The sequence below is a fragment of the Pecten maximus genome, chromosome 16, assembly GCF_902652985.1.
Source record: "Pecten maximus chromosome 16, xPecMax1.1, whole genome shotgun sequence".
Taxonomy (NCBI): Eukaryota; Metazoa; Mollusca; class Bivalvia; order Pectinida; family Pectinidae; genus Pecten; species Pecten maximus.
In genome coordinates, this window is record NC_047030.1 from 7,080,151 (window position 1) to 7,106,135 (window position 25,985).

At 35.5% G+C, this 25,985-nt stretch overlaps 1 protein-coding gene across 1 annotated transcript; it reads right to left on the bottom strand.

Annotated features, from left to right (window-relative positions):
* Window positions 1–9,301: 9,301 nt before the first annotated feature.
* On the bottom strand, window positions 9,302–24,849 carry LOC117314586 (potassium voltage-gated channel protein egl-36-like). The gene is made up of 4 exons (XM_033868652.1): window positions 24,715–24,849; window positions 24,366–24,515; window positions 17,962–18,336; window positions 9,302–10,558 (listed from the first exon to the last, which is right to left on the bottom strand). The coding sequence occupies exons 1-4, from the start codon at window positions 24,847–24,849 to the stop codon at window positions 9,659–9,661; spliced, it is 1,560 nt and encodes a 519-aa protein (XP_033724543.1). The 3' UTR covers window positions 9,302–9,658.
* Window positions 24,850–25,985: the final 1,136 nt, after the last annotated feature.

Here is a 25,985-nt window from a genome sequence, read left to right on the forward strand (position 1 = left end):
GCGAAAATTTTCACACGCGAATATATTAACACCTAAAATACTAAATATAAAAGATCGAGTTAGCGCAAAAATATCTTGACGGGGCGAAAATATCCACACCACGAACACTTTGGAAGCTGGCTAAGCGAAAATTTTCACACGCGAAAATATCCACTTTTACAGTATCAAATTATCAGAAAAATATTTGATTTATGAAAACAAAAGTATGATAATCATAGCATGATATACATGTACATCATATAATACAACCAATATGTCATTAAGATGGTATTGTCGGAAGTAGCAGATTGTGTATTTTTTGGTTGCATCATGGAGCGTGTTATGATGAAATTCAAAGTTTTATGATCAACGATTTAGAAATTAGACCAATGACAAGGCTGATACCAAAATCTGGAAGATGACAGTCGGTTAGAACCGTATCAAACTGAAAAGTTTAACAGTTATGTTGTCGCTAGAATTTTATCTTAAATATTAAAGGCTCGGCTAAGTTTGACGCGGTGGCGGCGCGGTCTAAATATCTATGACCAATATCAATCAGTCACACGCTGTAGTGGTCACATGCATATGTTGCTGTCGCTGCAAGGCGTGTTTTGAGATTTTGAAAACAAAAAACGTGCCTTCACCCCCTTTGAAGTAGCGCACGGTCGCCGTACATTGGTACGTCGTGACGGCGGCGGTATTTTATTTTTACAATTACCAGCGACCGTGCGGCAAGACTGACTGCTATATAGGGACCAAGCAACCAATTGTTTTTCCATAGACTTTAGTGTTAACATTTTGGAGTATTTCATTCAAATTCCCTGAATTCAATATGACAATTATGGTTTATAACAAAAGTTTAGGGTCTCATATAACACCTAATCAAAATAGAAGTTGGGTCATTCAGCTCGAATTTTCTCCAGGGTAGCCATTTTGAAAATGGGTGAATTTCGCAATAAAACTTCTCAAAAATCTGAAATGTTTACCTGGTAATTATTATTACCTGAACTTTTGGGGAAAAATTCAATCGGACTTACGAAATTTATATCAACATTTCTTATGGATAGTTACCTATCAGGCTACATATCTATTTTCTTACTTTCGTAACATACTGGCCAATCTGTGGCTGCCAGACATGTTATCCTTGGCTCAACTTTCTATACACAGGGGATGTTTCAAAAATCTATTTTGTTCAATTGGTTGGTTGTTCCCTATAAGGTCAAATGAAATCGCTCTACGGCAAGACTTCAGCGTGTCAGATGCTACGGCAACCGTAGAAAATAATGTATCACTTCGCATAAAAATTCGACGGCGACCCTTACGACCCGTAAAATACAGGGATACACTGTACGAAGAGTCTGTGACCACTACAGATTATCTGTGACCACTACAGATTATCTGTGACCCCCACAATTGCAGGTTTCTCTTGCTTCAGCGATCTCTGGGCGGCGCACCCTAGTCGTAGAACAATTCTGGCCAGGGCGGTAGTTGACCACGTAATCACGTTCAAAACCTTTTGATTTTGTGATGAGCTTGGATAACAGATTATAAAAATACATTAGAATTTAGCAATAACAATTAAACATAATAACACCATAGCAATGATATGATAATTTCAACAACGGCATACAACAATAAATTGTCGTTATCACAATACAGTATAACACCAACATATAACGATAACAAAGACATTTTCTTTTAAAAAGGTTAATTGCTTATAGCACAGAAGTAGCTTTATAATGAAAGATATGTATATGTACATTAATATAGGGATAAAATCTTAATTAAAATAAACACCTCTCGTCTTCAGGAAACAATGAAAAAAATATGTCCTTAAAAATATAGGCCTTTTAACATTTCAAGATTGTGTAAACTTGATGAACTTGTGAATGATGAACTTAGATAACCAAAAGTGAATTTTGTGATTATCTCAGAAATGATTCATTTCATGATTTTTTTTTAGAAATATTTTAGAAAAAATATACATATATATTTATACAAATATCAGAAACGAAGGCGTCAGAAATGAAAAGGATGATAAAATCAAAGAAATGGAACTTCAATCGGGGAAAATGACGAAAAAAATCTAGTTATTTCAAACACGACATATTGGTATTTATGATAATATTTGCCTTTGCCAACTTTGTAGATGAGGCAGAAAACCTACTACATCCACATATTAAGATAAAGATGTTCAAGATATATAAAATGTCAGTTTCTCAAAAGGAGGTTAGATAAAACCACAATGCATATTAACAAGAAACATCGTAGTGATACTATGAATTTTATTAAAACCATGTTGTCTGTCAAAGCTGACATGTAGAGGTTGCGGAAATCGTGAACTTGGAGTAAACACTTTGATATGACATCAACTGAGATACATTTTGTATGTCAACACCGAAAGGTGAAGCAAGATTCACATAGGGAATTCATCACCGCGTAACAGCATGCACACACAATACTTAATAAAAATCTGTGAACATTTTTTATTTGTGGTGTTTTATAAGAAAACAAATAATTTTGTTTTCCAGTGACAATTATTATTACCTTTGATAACACCCCTTTAGAGCTTCCGGTCAAAAATAGAGATCTTTGAATTTAAATACCTTCAGAAATGTATTTAACCTTATTTTAAATAAGTAAATACACCAAGAAATGATATTGACAAGGAAGCTCCCTCTATTTTAGTCCCTGTTGGTTGAGTTGTAGTCCATGTCTAGGCAAGACCTACCTCTATTTACAATCAACAAGAAGGATGTTATGAGGTTATAAATGTATGTCCTCAAAATAGCATATATCAATAAAAAACTAATATTAAGTTAACCGATTTATTTATTGTTCATTTTTGTTTTGTTTAAATATTATAAAATTTAATAAGAAATAGCAAACACACATTTCATATTTTAGAAAGTACTAAGCGTTACATTTAATATTTATAAAATGTTGACAGTAAGACACTTTGATCTTGCTTAAGTATCATATCATCATCTCGTAAAACAATCAGTGTGTTCAGATATAGTATCAATAATGTTATATTTGTACACGGTAAAACAATTATTTACCTTGTAATACTTTACAGACAAATTGTGATTATACCATTCTTATCGATATATCTTAAATAATCTGGTGTTACTCATTGATGTAGTCACCAGAACCTAGATAAATATTTTTTTCTGATCATTGGACTATTAACTTGAAAACCAAACAATTCATATTCATTAGAGAGTTACTGATCTTCCACCTGGTCATTGATCGGGATAACATTGTTTCGAAAAATAAAACGTTTTACAATCAACAATATCAGGAGCAGTCATTAGGTCAACTAATTTTCCGTGATTATTGAATGGTGATGGATTTAGCTCACATACCCGATCGGAAGTGAGTTGATGCCGTGGTGCGGCGTCCGTCGTCCGACCGTCCGGCGTCATCTTTTTCATTTAAACAACTTCTCAATATCGATGAGGCAAAACGACCTGATGTTGGTCATGTGGCATGCTGGGGTGAAGGGCTACCAAGTTTGTTCAAATGAGGCATCGACTTACATTCAGGATCACAGGGGTCAAATAGGCTAAAACATTTAAATGACATCTTCTCAATAACCAGGAGGCCCAGGGACTTGATGTTGGACCTGTAGCATGCTGGGGTAAAGGGCTAACAAGTTTGTTCAGATGAATGACCTTGACTGACATTCAAGGTCACAGGGGTAAAATAGGCTTAAATCTTCAAACGACTTTTTCTCGATAACTAAGAGACCCAGGGACTTGTTACTGTAGAACCAAGTGAGCGATACAGGCCCATGGGGCATCCTGTTTAATCATGAAATTAAAATCGATGGACACATTTCTGCTCTGGATATTTATACAATTACTTGCGTTATAGAATATCATAATGTAACAGGTATTGAAAGTCTCCTTTTAAGAATGGATTTGGTCTCAATAAATTATAAGGCTTACATAATATACTGTAAACGTGATTATTTTCGCGGGAGATTAATTTCGCGATTTCGATGTGCAAACTATACGCGTGGGGTTAACTTTCGCGTTCGATTAACCCATTTGTAGTTCGAGATTACGCCAATTAATATCTAAATAATACGCAAGGAGGAAATTTTCGCGATCAAAAGGACTCCGCGTAATTGGAGTAAGTTCCCCCCTCGTGTAAATTTCCACGTTTACAGTACACTGGGGGTGGTTAAAGACACCCGACACCACTGGCGTTTTGTTTTCTTTAATGTACACGGTTAATAGAAGGATACACTGTTAGCTACTAGTACACAGGAACTCTGACAATTGCTATGTATTTAGACACACATGTCATTAGTGCGATCAATCAGCACTAAAAGTACACATCATCATGATAATGTGTCTGTATGAAAGGGGCCAAGTAAATGTTTAAAATACAATATATATAACGCTTCACTCATCAAAAGAGTTTATGGTGCATCGAAGATATGGCCATGATATTTATTGTTCATGATGCATCGAGTACAAACCATGGCCTTGAAATGTACATATCCTTGGAAATGGTATTACAAGGGTTTTAGTAAACATGTCAAACATGGACTTACATTCAATCACTTTAATACAGTCTATAAATATCAAAGTATCTATATATTACTGTATATTTGTTAAGTTTCACGGGACTAATATTTCGCGGTTGTCCATCGGACCTAGTTCGCAGGTATTAAATTTCGCGGAACCACGTATATCTACTTGTATACTTTCTGTAGTGAACCCATCTGTTTTTTGTGCATATATAAAAATTCGCTTGATAATTATTTTTGCGCGTTATTTAATGACCTCAAAGAAGTAAAATTCCCTGCAAAAACATCTATTTTCTTATATCAAAATTGGATTTGTTATGCATTATTTCCACGCTTGATACATGACGTTGTTACTAAAGGTTTTGCTTTTATACATTCATAAACATTTAACTGCACACTTCATAAAGCCTATAATGCGTGTTTTAAGCGTATGTCCTTTATTACTTCCTCTCGCGAGTTTCGCCGTCATAATTTCTGCTGACGTACACATGGTTTTATGTATCCTATATAAATAGCTTATTGTGTTCATTCCGTCGCAAGTGCGTCCCCAAAGTCCATTTACTGGTGGATTGCTGGTAAATTGACGTACTAGGTTCCGCAGATATTTCCTGATAGTCTGCTGGCTGATGTGAAGTCAATAGATTACCATCGGGTGACTAACTGGATGTAAAGTTAAGTAAGAGACATTACCTAGATCGAGTCAATATATACTATCTACGTGTTATAACTTGTGAATGGCTAAATTCGTAGCTATGAAAAGATTACAAACTATTGCTTAAAATCGAAACCGAAAACAAAACATCGAAATGTACTTAGTTATAGTCCTGATTTTTGTTTTGACCTATATGACATGAACAGGTACTAATAAATATGTATGGTTAAAACCACCTGTGTCACTACATTTTGTATCATTCAAAAACTATTGTGTCCCACCACGACAGACTTTCCGACCCAAATAACATTCAACAATATAATGCACCTCGCGACGACAGACTTTCCGGCCAAAATAACATTACAATATAATGCACCTCGCGACGACAGACTTTCCGACCGAAATAACATTCTACAATATAATGCGCCTCGCGACGACAGACTTTCCGGCCGAAATAACATTACAACAATATAATACACCTCGCGACGACAGACTTTCCGGCCCAAATAACATTCAACAATATAATGCGCCCCGCGACGACAGACTTTCCAACCCAAATAACATTCAACAATATAATGCACCTCGCGACGACAGACTTTCCGGCCGAAATAACATTCAACAATATAATACACCTCGCGACGACAGACTTTCCGACCGAAATAACATTTAACAATATAATGCGCCTCGCGACGACAGACTTTCCGGCCGAAATAACATTCAACAATATAATGCACCTCGCGACGACAGACTTTCCGGCCGAAATAACATTCAATAATATAATACACCTCGCGACGACAGACTTTCCGGCCCAAATAACATTCAACAATATAATGCGCCTCGCGACGACAGACTTTCCAACCGAAATAACATTCTACAGTATAATGCGCCTCGCGACGACAGACTTTCCGACCCAAATAACATTCTACAATATAATGCGCCTCGCGACGACAGACTTTCCAACCGAAATAACATTTAACAATATAATGCGCCTCGCGACGACAGACTTTCCGGCCGAAATAACATTCAACAATATAATACACCTCGCAACGACAGACTTTCCGGCCCAAAAAACATTCAACAATATAATACACCTCGCGACGACAGACTTTCCGGCCGAAATAACATTACAACAATATAATACACCTCGCAACGACAGACTTTCCAGCCCAAATAACATTCAACAATATAATACACCTCGCGACGACAGACTTTCCGGCCGAAATAACATTACAACAATATAATACACCTCGCAACGACAGACTTTCCGGCCGAAATAACATTCTACAATATAATGCACCTCGCGACGACAGACTTTCCGACCGAAATAACATTCTACAATATAATGCGCCTCGCGACGACAGACTTTCCAACCGAAATAACATTCAACAATATAATACACCTCGCGACGACAGACTTTACGGCCCAAATAACATTCAACAATATAATACACCTCGGGACGACAGACTTTCCGGCCGAAATAACATTCAACAATATAATCCACCTCGCGACGACAGACTTTCCGACCCAAATAACATTACAACAATATAATACACCTCGCGACGACAGACTTTCCGGCCCAAATAACATTCAACAATATAATGCACCTCGCGACGACAGACTTTCAGGCCGAAATAACATTACCATATGATAATGTGCTTCACCACGACCTATGTTCAGGCCGAAGTAATATTCGAAAAGATAATGCAGTTCTTTCTGGCCAAAGTAGCATTCGACATGATAATGCGTTTCACCACTACAGACTTTCGATCCGACATAACTATGAAAATGATGCGCTTCAGCCTTACAGACTTTCAGGCCGACGTAACATTCTCCATGATAATTCGCTTCACCACTACAGACTTCCAGACCGAAGTAACGTTCATAAGATGATGCGCTTCTGCCTTACAGACTGCCGGGCTGAAGTAACATTTAATATTATAATGCGCTTCACCACTAAATGGCCTCAATCATAGGTTACATCTAACATAGTATTGCGTTTCAATCCCATTTATATTTAGTCTGGAGTAATATTTAACATATTGTTTTAATAACTGACAACTTTCAGTCAAAACTTACATTTGAATCGCCAATGCGTTATACCTATTACCATTTTGGTCAGACGTAACATTAAACAAGGCGTTACGTTACACCCTTAAACACTTAAATCATTTTGATCCCAATTAAGTGTTTTGTAAGTGTTTATGTTCCTAATGCCTTCTTTATTAAAATAAAACCTTTCTTAAAAAGTCAATTTATTCAATTGAATATCAAAATTGCGACAACATATTGCTGCCATATTTGCTCAACAGGGAACAATCGGTGAAACGACCTCGTGTGAGATGTGTGAATTACAAGCAATATCTGTTGCAATATCACAATGTACAAAAAGTGTTAAATACATATCATTATGCATAAAAATATAACAGTTGTTTAAAATTATGTTAAAGTGAAATTATTTACGTGCAAGCTTTTGTCAAATGACAATTTCTAACGCCTTTCTATATCAAATGAAATAGAGATAAAGATATATGGATCCGCTTTAGTTAATATATCATATTACCTTTAGTTAAGATATCATACTACCTTTAGTTAAGATATCATACTACCTTTAGTTAAGATATACTACCTTTAGTTAAGATATACTACCTTTAGTTAAGATATACTACCTTTAGTTAAGATATCATACTACCTTTAGTTAAGATATCATACTACCTTTAGTTAAGATATACTACATTTTGTTAAGATATACTACATTTTGTTAAGATATACTACCTTTAGTTAAGATATTATACTACCTTTAGTTAAGATATACTACATTTAGTTAAGATATCATACTACCTTTAGTTAAGATATCATACTACCTTTAGTTAAGATGTCATACTACAGTTGTACTTTCAATTCATGTGTCAAAATGCAGATATCGTATTAACCTTGTTATATTGGATTACACGAGATTTTTTTTATTTCCGTAATTTCTTTCGTGTTACCGGCTCCGACGGGTAGCCCTTAAAAGGCATATATAACTGTCAAATATCGTATATTACGCGGGTTCACGAAGGGAATAACGGTATGCATATAAAATATAATCAATATGTAAAAGACAACTTCGAGAATTTCACCCGGCCATACTTCATGTGGCACTAGATTATTTTCTTTCCCATTGTTGAAATGCCTTAATTTACTCTCATCCCATGGTTCATTTACACATGAATACGAACAGCAATATCTGACATTTAAAACATATCGAATTAATTGAATTGGACAGCGAACATTATTTATAAATTGGATAAACGAAATCAAAAGAAAACGTGAGATATTATGTTGATAGCACTAACATTGACATGCTTTCGTTTGGAATATTTATAAAAGGGTTAATTTTTGGTTACACGAGACATTTTAATTATTAACGTTTGCGATTTTAGAATTCAGATGTTGCATATTTATTTATTTTTTTTTGGGGGGGGGGGGGGGGGGAGGGGGGGGGAGGGGGGGCTAAAGACGTCAAATATAAGTTTTCTATATTTCTATAATCAGTTTTAAGCATATCTTGAAACATCTTTGTCTTTGTTCTATAAACTAAAATCATTAATAGGTTTTCCCGAAGGATAAGAGACCTTCAAGCAAACCTTCAGACATCGCCTGTATTTCTATAGGAAGAGGCCTTCTACAGCCAACATATATGTGATATATATTGTATAAGGGAACAACCAACCAATTGAAAAATTGAAAACTTTTGAAACATCCCCTGTGTATAGAAAGTTGATCCAGGGATAAAATGTCTGACATCCACTGATTGACCAGTATGTTATGAAGTGAGAAAATAGATAGGTAGCCTGATAGGTAACTATCCATAAGAAATGTTGATAATATATAAGTCCGATTGATTTTTTTCCCAAAGGTTCAGGTCATAATAATTAACAGGTAAACATTTCAAATATTTGAGAATTTCACTCCGAAATTCACCCATTTTCTAAATGGCTACCGTGGAAAAATTGGAGCTGAAGAACCCAGCTTTTTTTTTTTTTTTTTTTTTTATTTCGTGTTTAATGAGACCCTAAACTTTTGTTATAAACCATTATTGCCATATTGAATTCAATAATTTTAATGATATATTCCAAAACGTTAACACTAAAGTCGATGGAAAAACAATTGGTTGCTTGGTCCCTATAACCGTATGTTTATATAGGATAAGCCCTTTCCGTGGCTTTCAAAAACATATCAATTTGTCTATCTTATAGCATATAAAGATATTGTTGATAATGAAAAACAATGATATCCATTATTTGGTATTCAGAACATCCCATGTCGAATTCAAAGAATTCCAAATACACATATCAAATGTTACTGGAAAAAAAGTTTAAGGAAATATGTCATAAAGATGTGCTCATGTGAACTTAACTCGTCAACAACAATACTGTTAGTAAAAAGGTGTATTTAAGAAAAAGGAAGGAAATGTTTCCATAGTGACATTGATAAGTCACGTGTTAATTGTTATCATCTTTTTCAGGCAACGCCGACGACGATTCAAGATTAACAGCGATGGGAGAAACGCTTGTTTTCCTCTTTTCCTCTTCACCAATGGAAGATCCCCAAACTTTTGAGTAGGCATAGAACAGGAGAAAGTTATTTACAAATATTGGGATGATGACAGCCAGGAGACACACACCTGTGACAGCGCAGACAGCTCCGACAAGCTTGGACAGTCCAATGGTAGGATAGACATCTCCATATCCGACTGTAGTCATGGTAACAACAGCCCACCAGAAAGCATCAGGAATGCTCTCAAACACAGTGTCGCCAGAGAAAAAGGCAAATGCACCAAACATTAACATAGCGACGACGAGAAACATGGACATCAGCATCACTTCCTTTGCACTGGCTTTCACTGAGTATAACAGAACCCGGAAACCGATGTAATTCTTGACGAGTCTGAAGAGACGAAAGACTCGAACAATTTGTAAGCAGTGAACAATGTCGAACACAGATGCCTGGTATTTTTCCTTTGGGCTGATCGCATTGACAACGTATTTGGAATACATCACCAACAGGGCGAATATGTCAACCAGGTTGAGAAAGGAAAGGAAGAACTTTCTTTTGAAAGGGCAAAATATTATCCTCATGATGAGTTCAATCGTGAAAAATGTGACTGTCACATATTCTAAATACACGAGAAAATCAAGGTGTGTAGCTGTCTTTGGAAGCGGAGGAACTGTCGTGTTGGAAAGGTCGCTTCCATCAAAATGAGCCTTATACAGGTCAAATTCATCACCGAAAAATTCATGCCATTCCTGAAGGTTCAGAGGTCGTTTGAATGTTTTATGTGTTCCTGATACAAGGGCCGATATGGAGACGACGACAAACACTGTACTGACGTAGAAGTAGATCTGAAAGGGAAAAAAAACTCAATTTAAAATATATCCATATCGCATCAAATCAAACAACAAAGAATGACGTCATATAATTACGTCCTCAATCATAAACCACCAATGAAAATCATAAATCACTTTCTCGTTGAGCGATAAGATGTAAAGTTTAAGTTCATATAGAAATAGATTAAAGAACCTCCCATTAAGCGTCCTACTTTTGATAATAACATTTGGACCACCATTGCATATTGAGATGCAGGTAGTTCGCCAGTTGGATGATATGAAAGAATCAACTCAATGTTGAATCTTATCTTTGTCTTTTCATTCCAGACCCTTTTCGGCGTATGTTCGCCTTTAAAATTGCCTCCCTAATAACTTCTAGTTGAGCGTTTGTGTGATGTCCGAGATAAACCAAAGTCTAAAGATTCGTCCATGCTGTTCTCTGCTTGACAGTAAGCCCTAAGCTAGCCGTAAGTAATGGATTACATAAGTAAATGGGTGTCATCTGCCATGTTTATTGTATAAGTGTCCATGTAAGTCTAATTGCACTATAATTGCATCATTCAGACACACTTTTGAATAATCTTGTAACTTCAAAACAATACCAACCCAAACAAAATCATCAAGATTGTCTTTTGTTTTACAACCATAACAAAAAGTAAGTGTTTCTCCAAGATGCCAAGGACTATCGGATTAATGAAGTTGTTTTTCATGTGATCGTTTTTAATTACAGTCGGTTAAACATTGATGTACGGAATAACGGCATGCATGAGACATGCTCGTAATTATCTTACATGAGATGCAGAAAACATTGATTGCCTCAGAGATCACAAACTAAATGGGTATCTCCCTTTGTACTTCGGATCCCTTTAATCAGTGTTAAACTTCAAATGACATCACTTCGTAGTAATTGCTACTTGGGGGGAATTAGTATATGTGGGATAGTGCCATCAGAATATCATATCAGCGGAAGGTCGACAGGCTGAATATCCTAGTTCCATCTGCAATCAAACTATTGATTTTCATTTGGACCTTGAAAAGAGCATAAAGTGAATAAGACCATGTTTCCGGAAGTACACGATGAATTAGATCATGTTTCCGGAATTACACGATGAATTAGATCATGTTTCCGGAAGTACACGATGAATTAGATCATGTTTCCGGAAGTTCACGATGAATTAGATCATGCTTCCGGAAGTACACGGTGAATTAGACCATGTTTCCGGAAGTACACGATGAATTAGATCATGTTTCCGGAAGTACACGATGAATTAGATCATGCTTCCGGACGTACACGTTGAATTAGACCATGTTTCAGGAAGTACACGGTGAATTAGACCATGTTTCCGAAAGTACACGGGAAATTAGACCATGTTTCCGTAATTTTGATTTAAATCAAGCTTCCACACTTGATTTAAAGCGAGGTTAAGAAGCAACAGCTTTATATCGATAATAATGGAATAGAATATTTTTTTCAAATTGAGATATTTATTAATCCGTAGAAAAATCTCAATTGTTTTATGAACCTGAATCATATAAAAAAAATTGTAGCCATCATAACACAAAATTGAAGGCATTTAAAGCAAGTTCTTAGAAACTTTTTATTTTATTTCCAATAAAGATAATCCAGTCACAAAATAAAAATGCTATACCCGAAAAATATAAATGAATAAATCAAAGATGGCAGTTTGAGGACAACAATATGGATCAAGGGGGCATCGAACCACATAGGTCATGTAACTTAGCTGTATAAATATACCACATCGTATTGGATTTTACAGGACAATTCAAGTGCGCAACGAACTTAAATGCATCTGCATTCATGCATCGTAGTCCTTTTCTGATTCTGTTGATACCCAAGCTTTCCTTTAATCCACACTACTGAACCTACGTATTGAACATGACACTGAAAGATGTATTATTGACTGTTCTTTTGCTTAAACATTATTATCCCTCTGATAGGTTTTCAGACTAGCCTTTACGTCTTAACACATTATAGAATGTCTTATCACTAACGCATACACATACCGGTATTGCAGATAGTGTTCAATACCACCCAAAAGTTTTCATTTTTCTGTGGAAGTTTTCGATTAGTAATTTAAAAGGCAATTATTAACAGTTCAGAAAGCATGGCTTCTTTCTTTTAAAAACTAACGTCGTCAATCAATATTTCTCATGGAAGCTTGTTAGATTCCGGATCCTTTTGTTCCTTAATTAACATACTTTACGCCAATCGACATTTGATTGATTATTAACTCTGCTAAGTTTCTCACCCACCTATATGTACCTAAATCACAAAGACCGTTGTTCTATGCGACAGAAACATGCAACATGGTTGCTGTTAGATTATACTATCTGTTTAGGATCACGTAACTTCTTTGTTTATGTTCACTGGCGGAGAATTTTTTTTTCAACTTTCCCTCCTCCACCCCATCTTACCTCCTATGAATTGTGTTCTAAAGCATGCTTGTGGCGTTTTTTTTAAGTATTATTGTTACCCAACCTTTTATGCGAATAGTTTTTTTTTATATTGTTGTTGATTTACCTAATGGCATTTAATAAATGCTCATTTTTCGACAATATTGGTTCTTGCGTTTTTTGTTAGCATAAAACATAGCAAAGTTCACATGTGTGCTACACTGGGGAAATTACAGCTTAAACACGATAGTATAATTGTATTTATGTGCAACATAAAGGAATTTGTTTTGTAGTATATATACGTATATATATACATGAAGTACTCATGACAAAGGGATTTACAACAGACCCTACGATGCTTGGTTTGGAGAGTTACTATTAATTCATACAATAGGGGCACTGACAAGTTTATGACCGGATTAAAATCTTTAAAAGCCTTGTTGCCATGCCATAACAATTATATCATTGATGAAAGGATTTGACTGGAGTTAAGTGTTTGAAAAGCTGTGTCATGCATTGACGATTTAGCCAAAACATCCTTATGTAATATGGATATATATCTCTCATAAGTCGGTATACATTAATTGATGTGTGACAGGAACACACAGAGACTTGCAGACATCTATTTATCACATAATAGACCTCTTATCACGTGAATTCGCACACACAATATTTCCCATACATAACAGATATCCTGGACCTTTTTGTATTCGCTGTGCGAGTCAGAAATCGGCGTCATAATACGGACAATGATGTTACTTCATGAATTGAAACGTGCGGAACAAAATGGTTGCTGCCGTTTGATTTTGTCCTCCACATTTTAGCTTCAAATGCGTCATAATATAGTTTTCTCATTGATGTGATAAAAGTATCTACATTGTACATCAAAGTACAAAAAAATCATTGAGATAAGGTTTGCAGACACCTTGTGTTATATGCTATAACCAGTAGTCTCAATGCTAATTTATGCAAATAACCAAACCATACCTCCTACTTAAACCACACTATAACTTCTACTAATACCAAGCCATAACTCCTACTTAAACCAAGCCATAACTCCTACTTCAACCAAATCATAACTCCTACTTAAACCAAACCATAACCCCTACTTAAACCGAATCATAACTCCTACTTAATTATATAAACCAAACCATATCTCCTACTTAAACCAAACCATAACCCCTACTTAAACCAAATCATAACTCCTACTTAAACCAAACCATACCTCCTACTTAAACCACACTATAACTTCTACTAATACCAAATCATAACTCCTACTTAAACCAATTCATAACTCCTACTTAAACCAAACCATAACTCCTACTTAAACCAAATCATAACTCCTACTTACACCAAACCATAACTCCCACTTACACCAAACTATAACTCCTACTTAAACCAAGCCATAACTCCTACTTAAACCAAACCATAAATCCTACTTAAACCAACCACAACTCCTACTTAAACCAAGCCACAACTCCTATTTATACCAAACCATAACTCCTACTTAAACCAAATTATAACTCCTACTTAAACCAAAACCATAAATTCTACTTTAACAACGTGTAGGAAATTAACAATTAAGTTATCTTCTGCTACACCAAACTGATACTAAAAGGCTTTCTTTATATCGCTAATTTTGAACGCTGAAAGTCATATCACATCAAACCCAATCACCGTTTCATTATGAAACAGGTCGACAATTGCTCGTGAAATCCGCTACAAACATGGTATCCCTACATGAATTTTGTGCACAGGAAAAACTTTTTTTTTAATTCTAATCAACATATACTGTATTCATATAATGTAAATATTAGAAAAAAAGTCTGATCTGTTTCATCACCATAAACATATTTTCCTGAGAGAAACATAAAACGACCTACTAAATGGAAGCTTTGTAATTTTAATCACCTGAGCATATCATACGGCAAGAAAGACATGCTACAAAGAACGCTTCAAACAGTCTCATCTCAAGGTAAGGTTAATGATCATCTCAAGACGTGAGGCTGATGGTTTGGTCTAGGTAAATGACATATTGATGTGTTTGATGAGAAGGATGATGTATACGGAGTACGTCAGTACTTAGTTCTATATCTGTACCTTTACCATTTACCTGAATTGATTGTTTAAACTTAATAGTGATTGGTCCTTTTTCCTAGTCAATCGAGTAACCATTTACATTTCTATTTTCATCTTACAGCAATATTGCGGAACAGGGCAAATACCAAACAGAATGTAATAATAATCATGTTTTCAATGACCAGGTAAAATTTTCAAAATTTAGAAAGTCTATTACAAAATATTATTATTAATGATGAAGAAATTTCTGCAAATTTAATATATAAAAAATCGCATCAATAGCACTTACAAATGTACTTATGGCCTTCATTAGAGAAACAATTCTCGAGAGGACAATGAAACCATAGAGATGTGTCGCTCTACTTCTCTGTTTCTATGAGTATATAGCGAAACAGTAGAAATCTATCAGTTGATACCTAATCTCAACACAGACTTCAAACATTAAGTATTGAAATGCTTGCTTTACCATTACTAGATATATGTTGCTTAGTTATGATTTCCTGTCTGCCTTCCTTGGATTGGTTAATAACAGGTTGTACATTTTGGTGATCGGGTGACACTATGGTAACACACTTTTCTCACATTTAGGAGGTTGGGTTCGATTTCCCGATTCGCCTCATGGAGTTCTCAGGGTTCTCTGGATTCCTCTCATACGAGGGCTGATTGATAAGTTGTGAGTCTTGTATTGAAGGAGGTACTCAATGATGTTCTTTTTAAGTCCTACTATTCTCTGACAATATAGGGCCGTGTACCCAAGGACTGGTAAGTTTATATTGACGAAGTAGTCCTCGAAAGTAAACCAGACAAGGGGCTTTTGCAAAATAGACGAAATTGTTGAAAGAGCAGCGATCCAATATTTGCATAATAAAGGTTTAACATATGAGAATATCCATAATGATATGGTAGCAACACTAGAGAAAATGCCACTTCATATGCTAGAGTGAAAAGGTGGGTGGCGGAATTCAAGCACGACCGACAGAGCCTTGAGGATGACCTCCGTCCTGGAAGGCCTGTCGATGTTGCAACCTCAGAAATTATCAATTAAGTTCATGATATTGTTATGACTGAAAGACGAGTCATAGAAAGATATATATAATAGTCCACTATATTTGGCATTTCAAAGCAAAGAGTACATTTCATTCTGACTGAGGATCTTGCAATGAGAAAGGTTTCGGCCCGATGGGTACCAAATTTCTGACAGTTGATCAGAAGTACACCAGTATGGCGTGATAATCTTAACCATTTTGAGGAAGATACTGCCAGCTTTCTTCAGAGATTTGTCACTATGGATGAAACATGGGTCCATCATTTTACCTCAGAGGCCAAACACCGGAGCACCCTGGCTCTCCCCCGCCAAAGAAGGCAAAGACTGTTCCATCAGCTGGGAAGGTTATGGCCTCGGTTTTCTGGGATGCAAATGATATTCTGCTGATAAATTATCTCCCAAAGGGACACACAATCAATGGTGCATACTATTCTTTGCTTCTGAGACATTACGGGAAAATATTAAACTTAAGCGCCGCGGAAAGCTCACGAAAGGTGTGCTGCTCCTGTTCACAAGTTCAAAAGAGTTATATAAAAGTGGACATTGAGGTTCTTAAACACCGCTGGCAAAAGTGCATAGATACTGAATGGGATTATGTTGAAAAATAATACAATATGTCCGGCAAAATTCAAATCCTTCAATATGAGGCTCACAACTTATCAATCAGCCCTCGTAACACGCGTGTATACACTGAGCCGGCCCAGCAGTTTTTTTAAGCAAGTGGGAACTAAGTTGAAGCGCGAGGGACGAATTTTATAGCATGAAATGTATTCCAGCGCTACTAAGTTCATAATTAACAGTTTTATTTATGTTGTGTCCTTTCTCCCGGGCTGTTAAAAAGAGATAATGATTTTGATATGGTTATGATGTGAATGATATTTTACACAATGCAATAAGTAGTTTTCATATTTAAAAAAAAAATCCGGATATAGCCACCATATATATGTGTATATATGTATTATATGTTTGATGTACATTGTATTCAATAATATTTATAAGTATTTTCGATATTTTAATAGTATATAATAGATATGGTATACACGGATTAAACTATATCATATCATGCCTGTACAGAAGACTAAAAAGATATTACATTACAGATTGGGATACAGTAGATCCAAAATTAATAATTTGTCATTTTATGACTCCTCAGTGATGCCAGTGTCAACATGCTGGGATATCAATGATAGGGGTCAAATAGCACAAACAGTGTCTTAATATATAGATATATAGCATAGTAACACAATTGACAAAAGAAGACAACTTTATGACTCGTGCCCTGACTGGGCCTCGAACTCATGATCACGATCTACGGCAATCAATCGCCTAGCCAGAAATACAAGCAGCTGATCTTATAAAAGAACGTTTCAATGGCGTAGTGATAGTCGGCCCGATATTCTTATATGATCATTGTGTACCTGGATCGCAATGTATTTACATACATGGATGCGAATTTTACACATATTACAAAGTATTCATCGAGTACAACTACGACAGGAAATTCAAATCTTTATCTTTGGATCACCAACACATAGTGCATAATTATGATATATAAAAACAAAAAAGATGAAGGACAGTTTTCTGTTAACTCAATAAATGCGGTAAATTTTAGACATTGAATTACGTTACAATCACACTATTTATATCCTGGGTACCTTTATATTTTGTGCCACTACCACTAGTGCCATACAGGATAAACCTTAGGACCATAATTCACCAGCTGGGCTCACTGCAATCTAACAAGGCTGGGCAAAACATTCGAGTGAATACGATCTTTAAATATGGTTTAGTTTCAGTTATAGTGTGTACCGAATAATAAAGCTGGTTTGACCTTCATAGACTCGTCAATGGTATTATCTACTATGAATTTATAAAATACCTTTGCTAAAGTACTTGAAGATGGCTCCTCTAATACACTCCAAACATTTGCCTCTAGAGCACGCCATCCTGCTCCTCGCTGTCTCCTTTCAATTTCCTTTCTTTCCTCTTTCCTTGCCATTTGGTCTTGGTCTAGTATTTTCAAAACGTTTTGATCGTCAAAGAATGCTACATATCGACTGTAGCAACACTTAGCGATTTTATCCGATCTGATACCCCAAAACTCCATCTCGTCATTGAACTCTGATGGACAAAGAGAGGACGGCATATGTAATCCTCGGTTTTGAAAGTACCCCAAAACCACTGGAAAGCAGCTTGGATGTCTTTCAAAGAAAAGGTCACCTGCTTTAGTCGTCTTGTAGAGTTGAGAGGTGTCCTTCACACCATGTTTTTCTTGTAAGTTATTTTCGATACATGTCCAAGTGTCCCTCGAGACCTCGAATTTTCGTACCGCTGATATTTACAATGATAAACTCTTGATCCTCCATAATCTTCCCTGGGATAAATATGACCTTCGTGAATGTTAAATAGTCGAGTCTGATTGTAATCAATTTCCGTTCCAGATGATAACTACGGAATTATCAGCTTGCTCTGCTTTGTAATACTACCTTTGAGCACAGCCTCACAAACAGTTATACTACACTGGATTAATTGATCAAGATAATAAAATCCATCAAATGTCAACACAAAAAATAAATATTATTTGAAAATGATGGCTATAAAGATATGTACACCTCACAAAGGTTCCAGCTAAAACTCTATATTCCCTTCTTTTGCTTTACAAGACATCAGCAAAACACCCCCTTCTGGAATGAACAGTTCAGGTAGGAACAGCGTTTATATACCTGACACCGAATGAATAATATATATCCTATAGTAAATGGTTTGTATATCAGCCTTTTGTTGATACGCCCAAGTACTGGGAATCATTAAGATTTCGCAGATACTTCATTTCGCAGCGAAACTGATCTATAGAACTATTTATGCAAATATGTTAAAACTTTAAGTAAATGTGGCAAATTTGTGATGCAAGCAACAGAGAAAAGAAAACATCTTGTGAATCTGTAGTAAGTGACTGTATATAGAACATTCATTTAATTTGATTGTATTTAGTATTATAAGGAATTATCCTCTGCCATCTTGAGAAGCATGTTCTGTATGATTCTTGTATTATGTATTTGTATAATCTATATGCTATATTGCATTTGGTGAATAAAAATATCTTGAAAACTTGAAACTAGAAATGATGCGAATGATGAACTGTTAGATTCATTTACTCTGCTCCTATATCGGAAACAGATGTTTTCGTACAACTAACCGCGAAGAATTTGAATTCGCAATTGACTCACTTCGCGTATTTACGCAAATATAAACCCCACGTGAAATATGAGTGATTGACAGTACATGTAATTGTATAATTGTTAGATTTCATCGGGCTAATATAGCGGGTTTGTTCAATTCGGAATTGAAGGTTTTTTCAACATTCTGCAGTAAATAAATATTTGTTCAATAATATTTTTTAGCTATATCTAATGACCCTAAATAAAGCGAAATTTAACCCCTCGTGAATATTACGCCCTTCTCAGTAATTAACAATGTCAGATTATCACAGGATCAAGGATGCATTCTCGAAAGTGACTATCTTATATTCCCAGAAATATTCATCATTAGAAGAATGCCTCGTGTTGTCATATTTATATCAAATATCATTGTTGTTATATAGTTATCTTCATAACGAGGATCTGTTAAAAGGTATTGTTTGTTGCAAAGTAAAAATAACTTTGCTTAAAAAACAAAATCCTTCACGCATTTCATGGAAACGGCTTGTTGTAAGATACATGTATGACAATATATATTCTGTTGGAAGCTGTCACCATTACGTGTATGTTCTACCACAATATGTTAATCAACTCCCAAGGCGGGACATAATCATTACAAATGTTGAATTTTTACACGTTATTAATTTTTATTGTACTCTCATCAATTAGATTTACATAATGATGTATTTTCGGAAAATGACAATTATCTCATTTTTTCGTGAATAACACAGTTAGTGTCCTTGCAGCAATTCGCTTTCGGGGTTATCATGACGTGCTAATATCGCGAAATATAGCTCGCGAAGATTAGTCGGTTTTCAGTATTTTAAGGTAAAATCAATAAGTACAATGTATTCGCTGACTGCAGTCGTCACAGTCCCATGGTTAACGTTAATTAGTACATATGAATCAATGTACAACGATAGATATTGTAACAGTATGCGACAGTTAAGTTGCATATTTGATTTTTTAATAAATGACTCGTTATCTCGCAAAAAGTTAGCTTTGGGCGTCTAAACATGACGTCACCTGGTGGTATGATCGATAAAAATAGATCAACTGGTAGCCAAAATCTTTGGTAAAACAGTTAATGATGAAATAATTCATCTTTTGTGTTTTGAGGGGGCAATGGACATGCCAACTGTTCTCTGTAATTTTGAATATCATCTAGTAATTTCTGTTATGGAAGGAATCTTTTGTCCGCATTATAGTTAAGAATATAATACCAATGAGTGTACATGATGACATAAGCCAGTAAAGTTCACTCCAAACCACTGGTTGGGTAATAAACTGATACGGAAAAGAAGTGCATACTATTGGTAAAGTATTGCTTAGCCGTGTTGTATAGTTTGTCGTCATATAAACTTAGTGAACTAGCACGTTTTCGTCGAGAATTCATTACCGTGATTAGCACGTTCACAATTCACGTGACCACATTTCACGTATCCCATGCCTGGTTATTTTGTGATTATGTAAATAACTACATGTAACTGACGATGGACACAACATGGCTATCGAGGTTTTCTACGGTTCAACGATGAAAAAAAATTACACTAGGGACACAATTTGAGTTGAGATGCTATGTTAGGGTTATTCCGTTACTCTTCCATACAACGTAACACCGCGTCGCGTTGCGTTGAGAATGCCCGCCAATCGGCATCGATTTGACCCAACTCACAGATCACGATTCTCATTTTACCTCTCAGATGGGTGACAGTGTGTTTTCAACATCGTGGAGAACGCTATTTCAATGAAATATCTTGTGCCATGTGGCGTGATGTGCAAATGATTATATTTGGAAAAACATGGTCCACTTGTTAACATGCATCCTACACGTCTTGGCTCGATTCATCCAAACGCGCCCTAACCCACTAGAGACTATATCTGTTCTACTCAGTATTCGAACGCAGCGTAAGGGTATATTCAACCTTAGCTGTCGATAGGAAGTTAAATAATAATAAAACAAACCAATCCAGTATATGCAGGAGGTTTATATGGTATTTTAAACATTTCAACGTCACATATATAATACTTCACCGAGTTTCACGCAGCATTCGAACGCGCCCTAATCCGCCAGAAACTACACCTGTCCTACACAAAACGCTCACGAAACAGTGGCAGTATATTCCAATGGCACGAATAATTCCGTTTTGTAAATTTGATGATTCGGAGATTTTGAGCGGCAACAAATTCTAACGGAAGGAAATTGTCAATGACCCTCGCTGCAGACTGGCGCCCTCTTGTCAATGTAATTATAGATAGAACTTGACTAAGTGAATCGATAATATAATAGATTTGGCAATGTTGCTTAAATTGACGTATTTAATGTTACACTAAAGCCAAAAATTGAAGTGGGATTTCTTCTGCGTGTCAAGATATATTCTCCAGTAAATCATTATACATTTTTATTTGCTCTGCATTGTCCTTACAACACAAAATAAAAAGCTATCAGATCATAATTATCATATAATTCCCATTGGTGTAATGATATAAAGAACCAAATGACGTCGGTTTGCCCTATGTCACTATATCAAATGTATTTTCTGACGTTACGATATTCAATATTCAAACTCTGGATATGGTAGTCAGCCTCGCTATCACCTATAGGCCCCCTCCCGACGTAGGGGATTAAATGTTTACCTACTGGAAATGACACCGATATCCTCGTATATTTACATCACTATACATTTGTAAATAATACAGACATTCAAATAGGGTTTTGTTTTTGTGTCATTTTAGGTCGTTCGTCTAAGTTCGAGTATTTTACGGTAACACAGCTATGAAACTCTCGCAATGCTTGAATAACAACTAGTCTGACCTCATCGGTAACCAGTCTTACCATTACCCCATTGATGAATGTAACTTGCAACAACTTCTGTGATATCAAAGGTGAATATCCACACGATGGAATATATTTTGTTGAAATGTTGAAATTTAATAGATGTTTTTGTGTTTATTTCCACAATTTATATTTCTTGCCGGAAACTGTCGCCGGTAGTCATGACGTCACAATGACATGTTCTTATCTCCGTTTAAGTGATAAAGGAGAATTGTGTTGTTTTGGTTTTTTTTTTTTTTTTTTATTAAGTTTTTTTTTGTGTGTTGCCTTTGACAACTCTCTAGATATGTTTACTGAATCATTTTAGTTAATTTTCAAATATTTCAACATTGGCATTGATTTGACATAACAATATTTATATGTCACCATATAACCTTTCTTAATTTACATGCACAGTCGACTATTGTAGTATTCAACACTTGACAATAATACGTGAATTTTTAATAAGTATTTGAAAGGTCTTCCATTAAATGCATATCGATCGGGTTGTCCATCTATACAATACATATGAATAATGTATAAACACCAATGACACGTTATTACATACATGTAACGATGCTAGTGTTGTACTTTAAGGTACACCTACATGAGCGTAACAGTATGACAATAGACGGAAACTGTGTACATTTCTCATTAAGACATTTCCACGCTCGGGAATATACTCATGTTAACGTTTTTGAGTTTTTCGAAATCAAATATAAAAAAAAATGAATTAATTAATTAATCAATTAATTAATAATTTATTGAGTCAATGATATATTACACATTATAGACCCAATCATCTGTTAACCATTATATACCAAATCATTAATCACACATTATAGACCCAATCATCTATTACACAGTATAGACCCAATCATCTATTACACGTTATAGACCCAATCATCTATTACACAGTATAGACCCAATCATATATTACACAGTATAGACCCAATCATCTATTACACAGTATAGACCCAATCATCTATTACACAGTATAGACCCAATCATCTATTACACGTTATAGACCCAATCATCTATTACACAGTATAGACCCAATCATCTATTACACAGTATAGACCCAATTATCTATTACACAGTATAGACCCAATCATCTATTACACAGTATAGACCCAGTCATCTATTACATATTATAGACCCAATCATCTATTACATATTATAGACCCAGTCATCTATTACATATTATAGACCCAATCATCTATTACACATTATAGACCCAATCATCTATTACACAGTATAGACCCAATCATCTATTACACAGTATAGACCCAATCATCTATTACACAGTATAGACCCAATCATCTATTACACAGTATAGACCCAATCATCTATTACACAGTATAGACCCAATCATCTATTACACAGTATAGACCCAATCATCTATTACACATTATAGACCCAATCATCTATTACACAGTATAGACCCAATCATCTATTACACAGTATAGACCCAATCATCTATTACACAGTATAGACCCAATCATCTATTACACAGTATAGACCCAATCATCTATTACACAGTATAGACCCAATCATCTATTACACATTTTAGACCCAATACTCTATTACACATTATATACCTAGTCATCTATTACACATTATATACCTAGTCATCTATTACACATTATATACCTAGTCATCTATTACACATTATATACCTAGTCATCTATTACACATAATATACCTAGTCATCTATTACACATTATATACCTAGTCATCTATTACACATTATAGACCCAGTCATCTATTACACATTATAGACCCAGTCATCTATTACACATTATAGACCCAGTCATCTATTACACATTATAGACCCAGTCATCTATTACACATTATAGACCCAATCATCTATTACACATTATAGACCCAGTCATCTTTAAACATTACATATTACTGTACAATGTTAACACGTCGCGGTTGCACGAAATATAGATAATAATCTCGTTAAATTTAACAATCATACTATACTTTGTTAGATTTATTTAAATAATTGAAAGTTTTATTTACTCGAAATAGCATCAGGCTAATATTAACGTCCACATGGCTAGTTTACAGTATCTATAAGTTACATTGTTTTATGAGGAATATGAGCGTTTCAGTAGTGTGTCTGTGTAAATTCAAAGAAAGGAATGTTCTTAATTATTCACAGAGAAGTAAATTACCTTTTAGCAGCCGTGGTTCTGAAAAAAATATATAAATTTGTTATATTCGTTTATATATAATACATTAACGTGTACACAAGCTATGTACCTTTGCCAACTGCCCTGACGAAGGTTCCTCAAGAACACTCCACACTGCTGCTTGTACTGCTCCCAAGTCATTTCCTCGTCGTCGACGATCCAAGTAGATCTTGTCGTGTGTCCGGTTAGATTCATCAGTGTCCAGCATATTCAGCATCTTCTGATCATCAAAGAATCCAATAAATCGACTGAAAGCAGCATTTCGACATCTTCTTAGCATTTATTCCCCAAAAACTCAATTCTTCTTTGAACTCCATTGGGCATATGGATCCGGGCATATGGAGTTCTCTATTCTGAAAGTAGCCTAACACCACCGAAAAGCATATCGGATGTCTTTCAAAGAAGTATTCGTTAGATACCTTTGCAAACAATTTGGATGTTTTCTCTGGTCCATGAGTATCGTATAGGTTACTTTTGATGGTTAGCCATGTCTCCTCGGATACTTCAAATCTCGTTCCACTCATATTAATGGTGACGTTTTCTTTAGTATCCATCCTATTCATCCACTACTTCCTCTTGAGGAAAAACGAACAGCAATTTGTTTTCGAAAGTTTCGGCAAAAGACCGTTGTGTTGGTACAAACGTTCCCAATAATCAAATTAAATAGTTTAGATACCTGTAAAACCGTTATGCATATTAAATACTCGATGTCGTTCTAAAGACAGAAAGGTTGTCTTTCATCTTATACGATCCAATAGTCCGAAGGATGATCGCTCGTTGAATCATAAAGCTGCATTCCATTACTTTTAAGAACACGTGCCCCTTATATATATATACGCAGAATAATGCATTTTTTATCAGAAGATTCGTCACATCTTCCAGGTATCAAAATATCTATGACGAATATGTATAGTTCCTTTGAAGTCCAATATTTCCTGGGAGAACTACCCATTGAATGATTAATAAAACATGTTCCGGGTCCATATAGAGGGGCCACAGCGGAAAATGGACGGAAATTAATTGTACCTGTCTTACGTGATTGATCTTAGCCTTGTCTTACTTCAGTAGGCATATTTGTTCGCGCTCATCTTTGGTGGTTAAAACACCTGTACATAATTACCTATCATGTTAACGCAAATCAATATCCCTTAACAAAATCATGTTGACGTCACAATGGAATTAATGTTCAGGGCAGTTCGTCAGTGGTATGATGTAGACGGTGGAGGGAGACAGTATACCAATTCCCATGACGATAAGTTGTATCATTGAACTATCTGATCTGGGTATAATTATCTAACGTACAGTAATGGATCAGACAGTTTTAATATACAGTCGCACTGGTTACCATGTATCATGTCAGGTATATATACTGGTCAAGTGGTCAACAAACATATGTTCGACCGATAGATCTAACAGTCTGGTCTACAGCAATGACTGAAAAAAAAGTTCCAGCGTGAAAATAAAACCAAAACTCTAACTCAGTCGGTAATGATTAAATGGGGACAAAGTATGAACAAAAAAAACAGACAAACATCAACACCTATAAAATAGGGAAGTCTGATTATGTGTTCTGGAAAGGTAAGAGTGTTCTACTTCGTCGACAACATCGATTATGTGATTAAGAGTGTGTCAAGGTGTTAATGGTTGTATGAGGATGTAAGGGTGTGTTTGTGAGCGGCTGGGTTGTTTA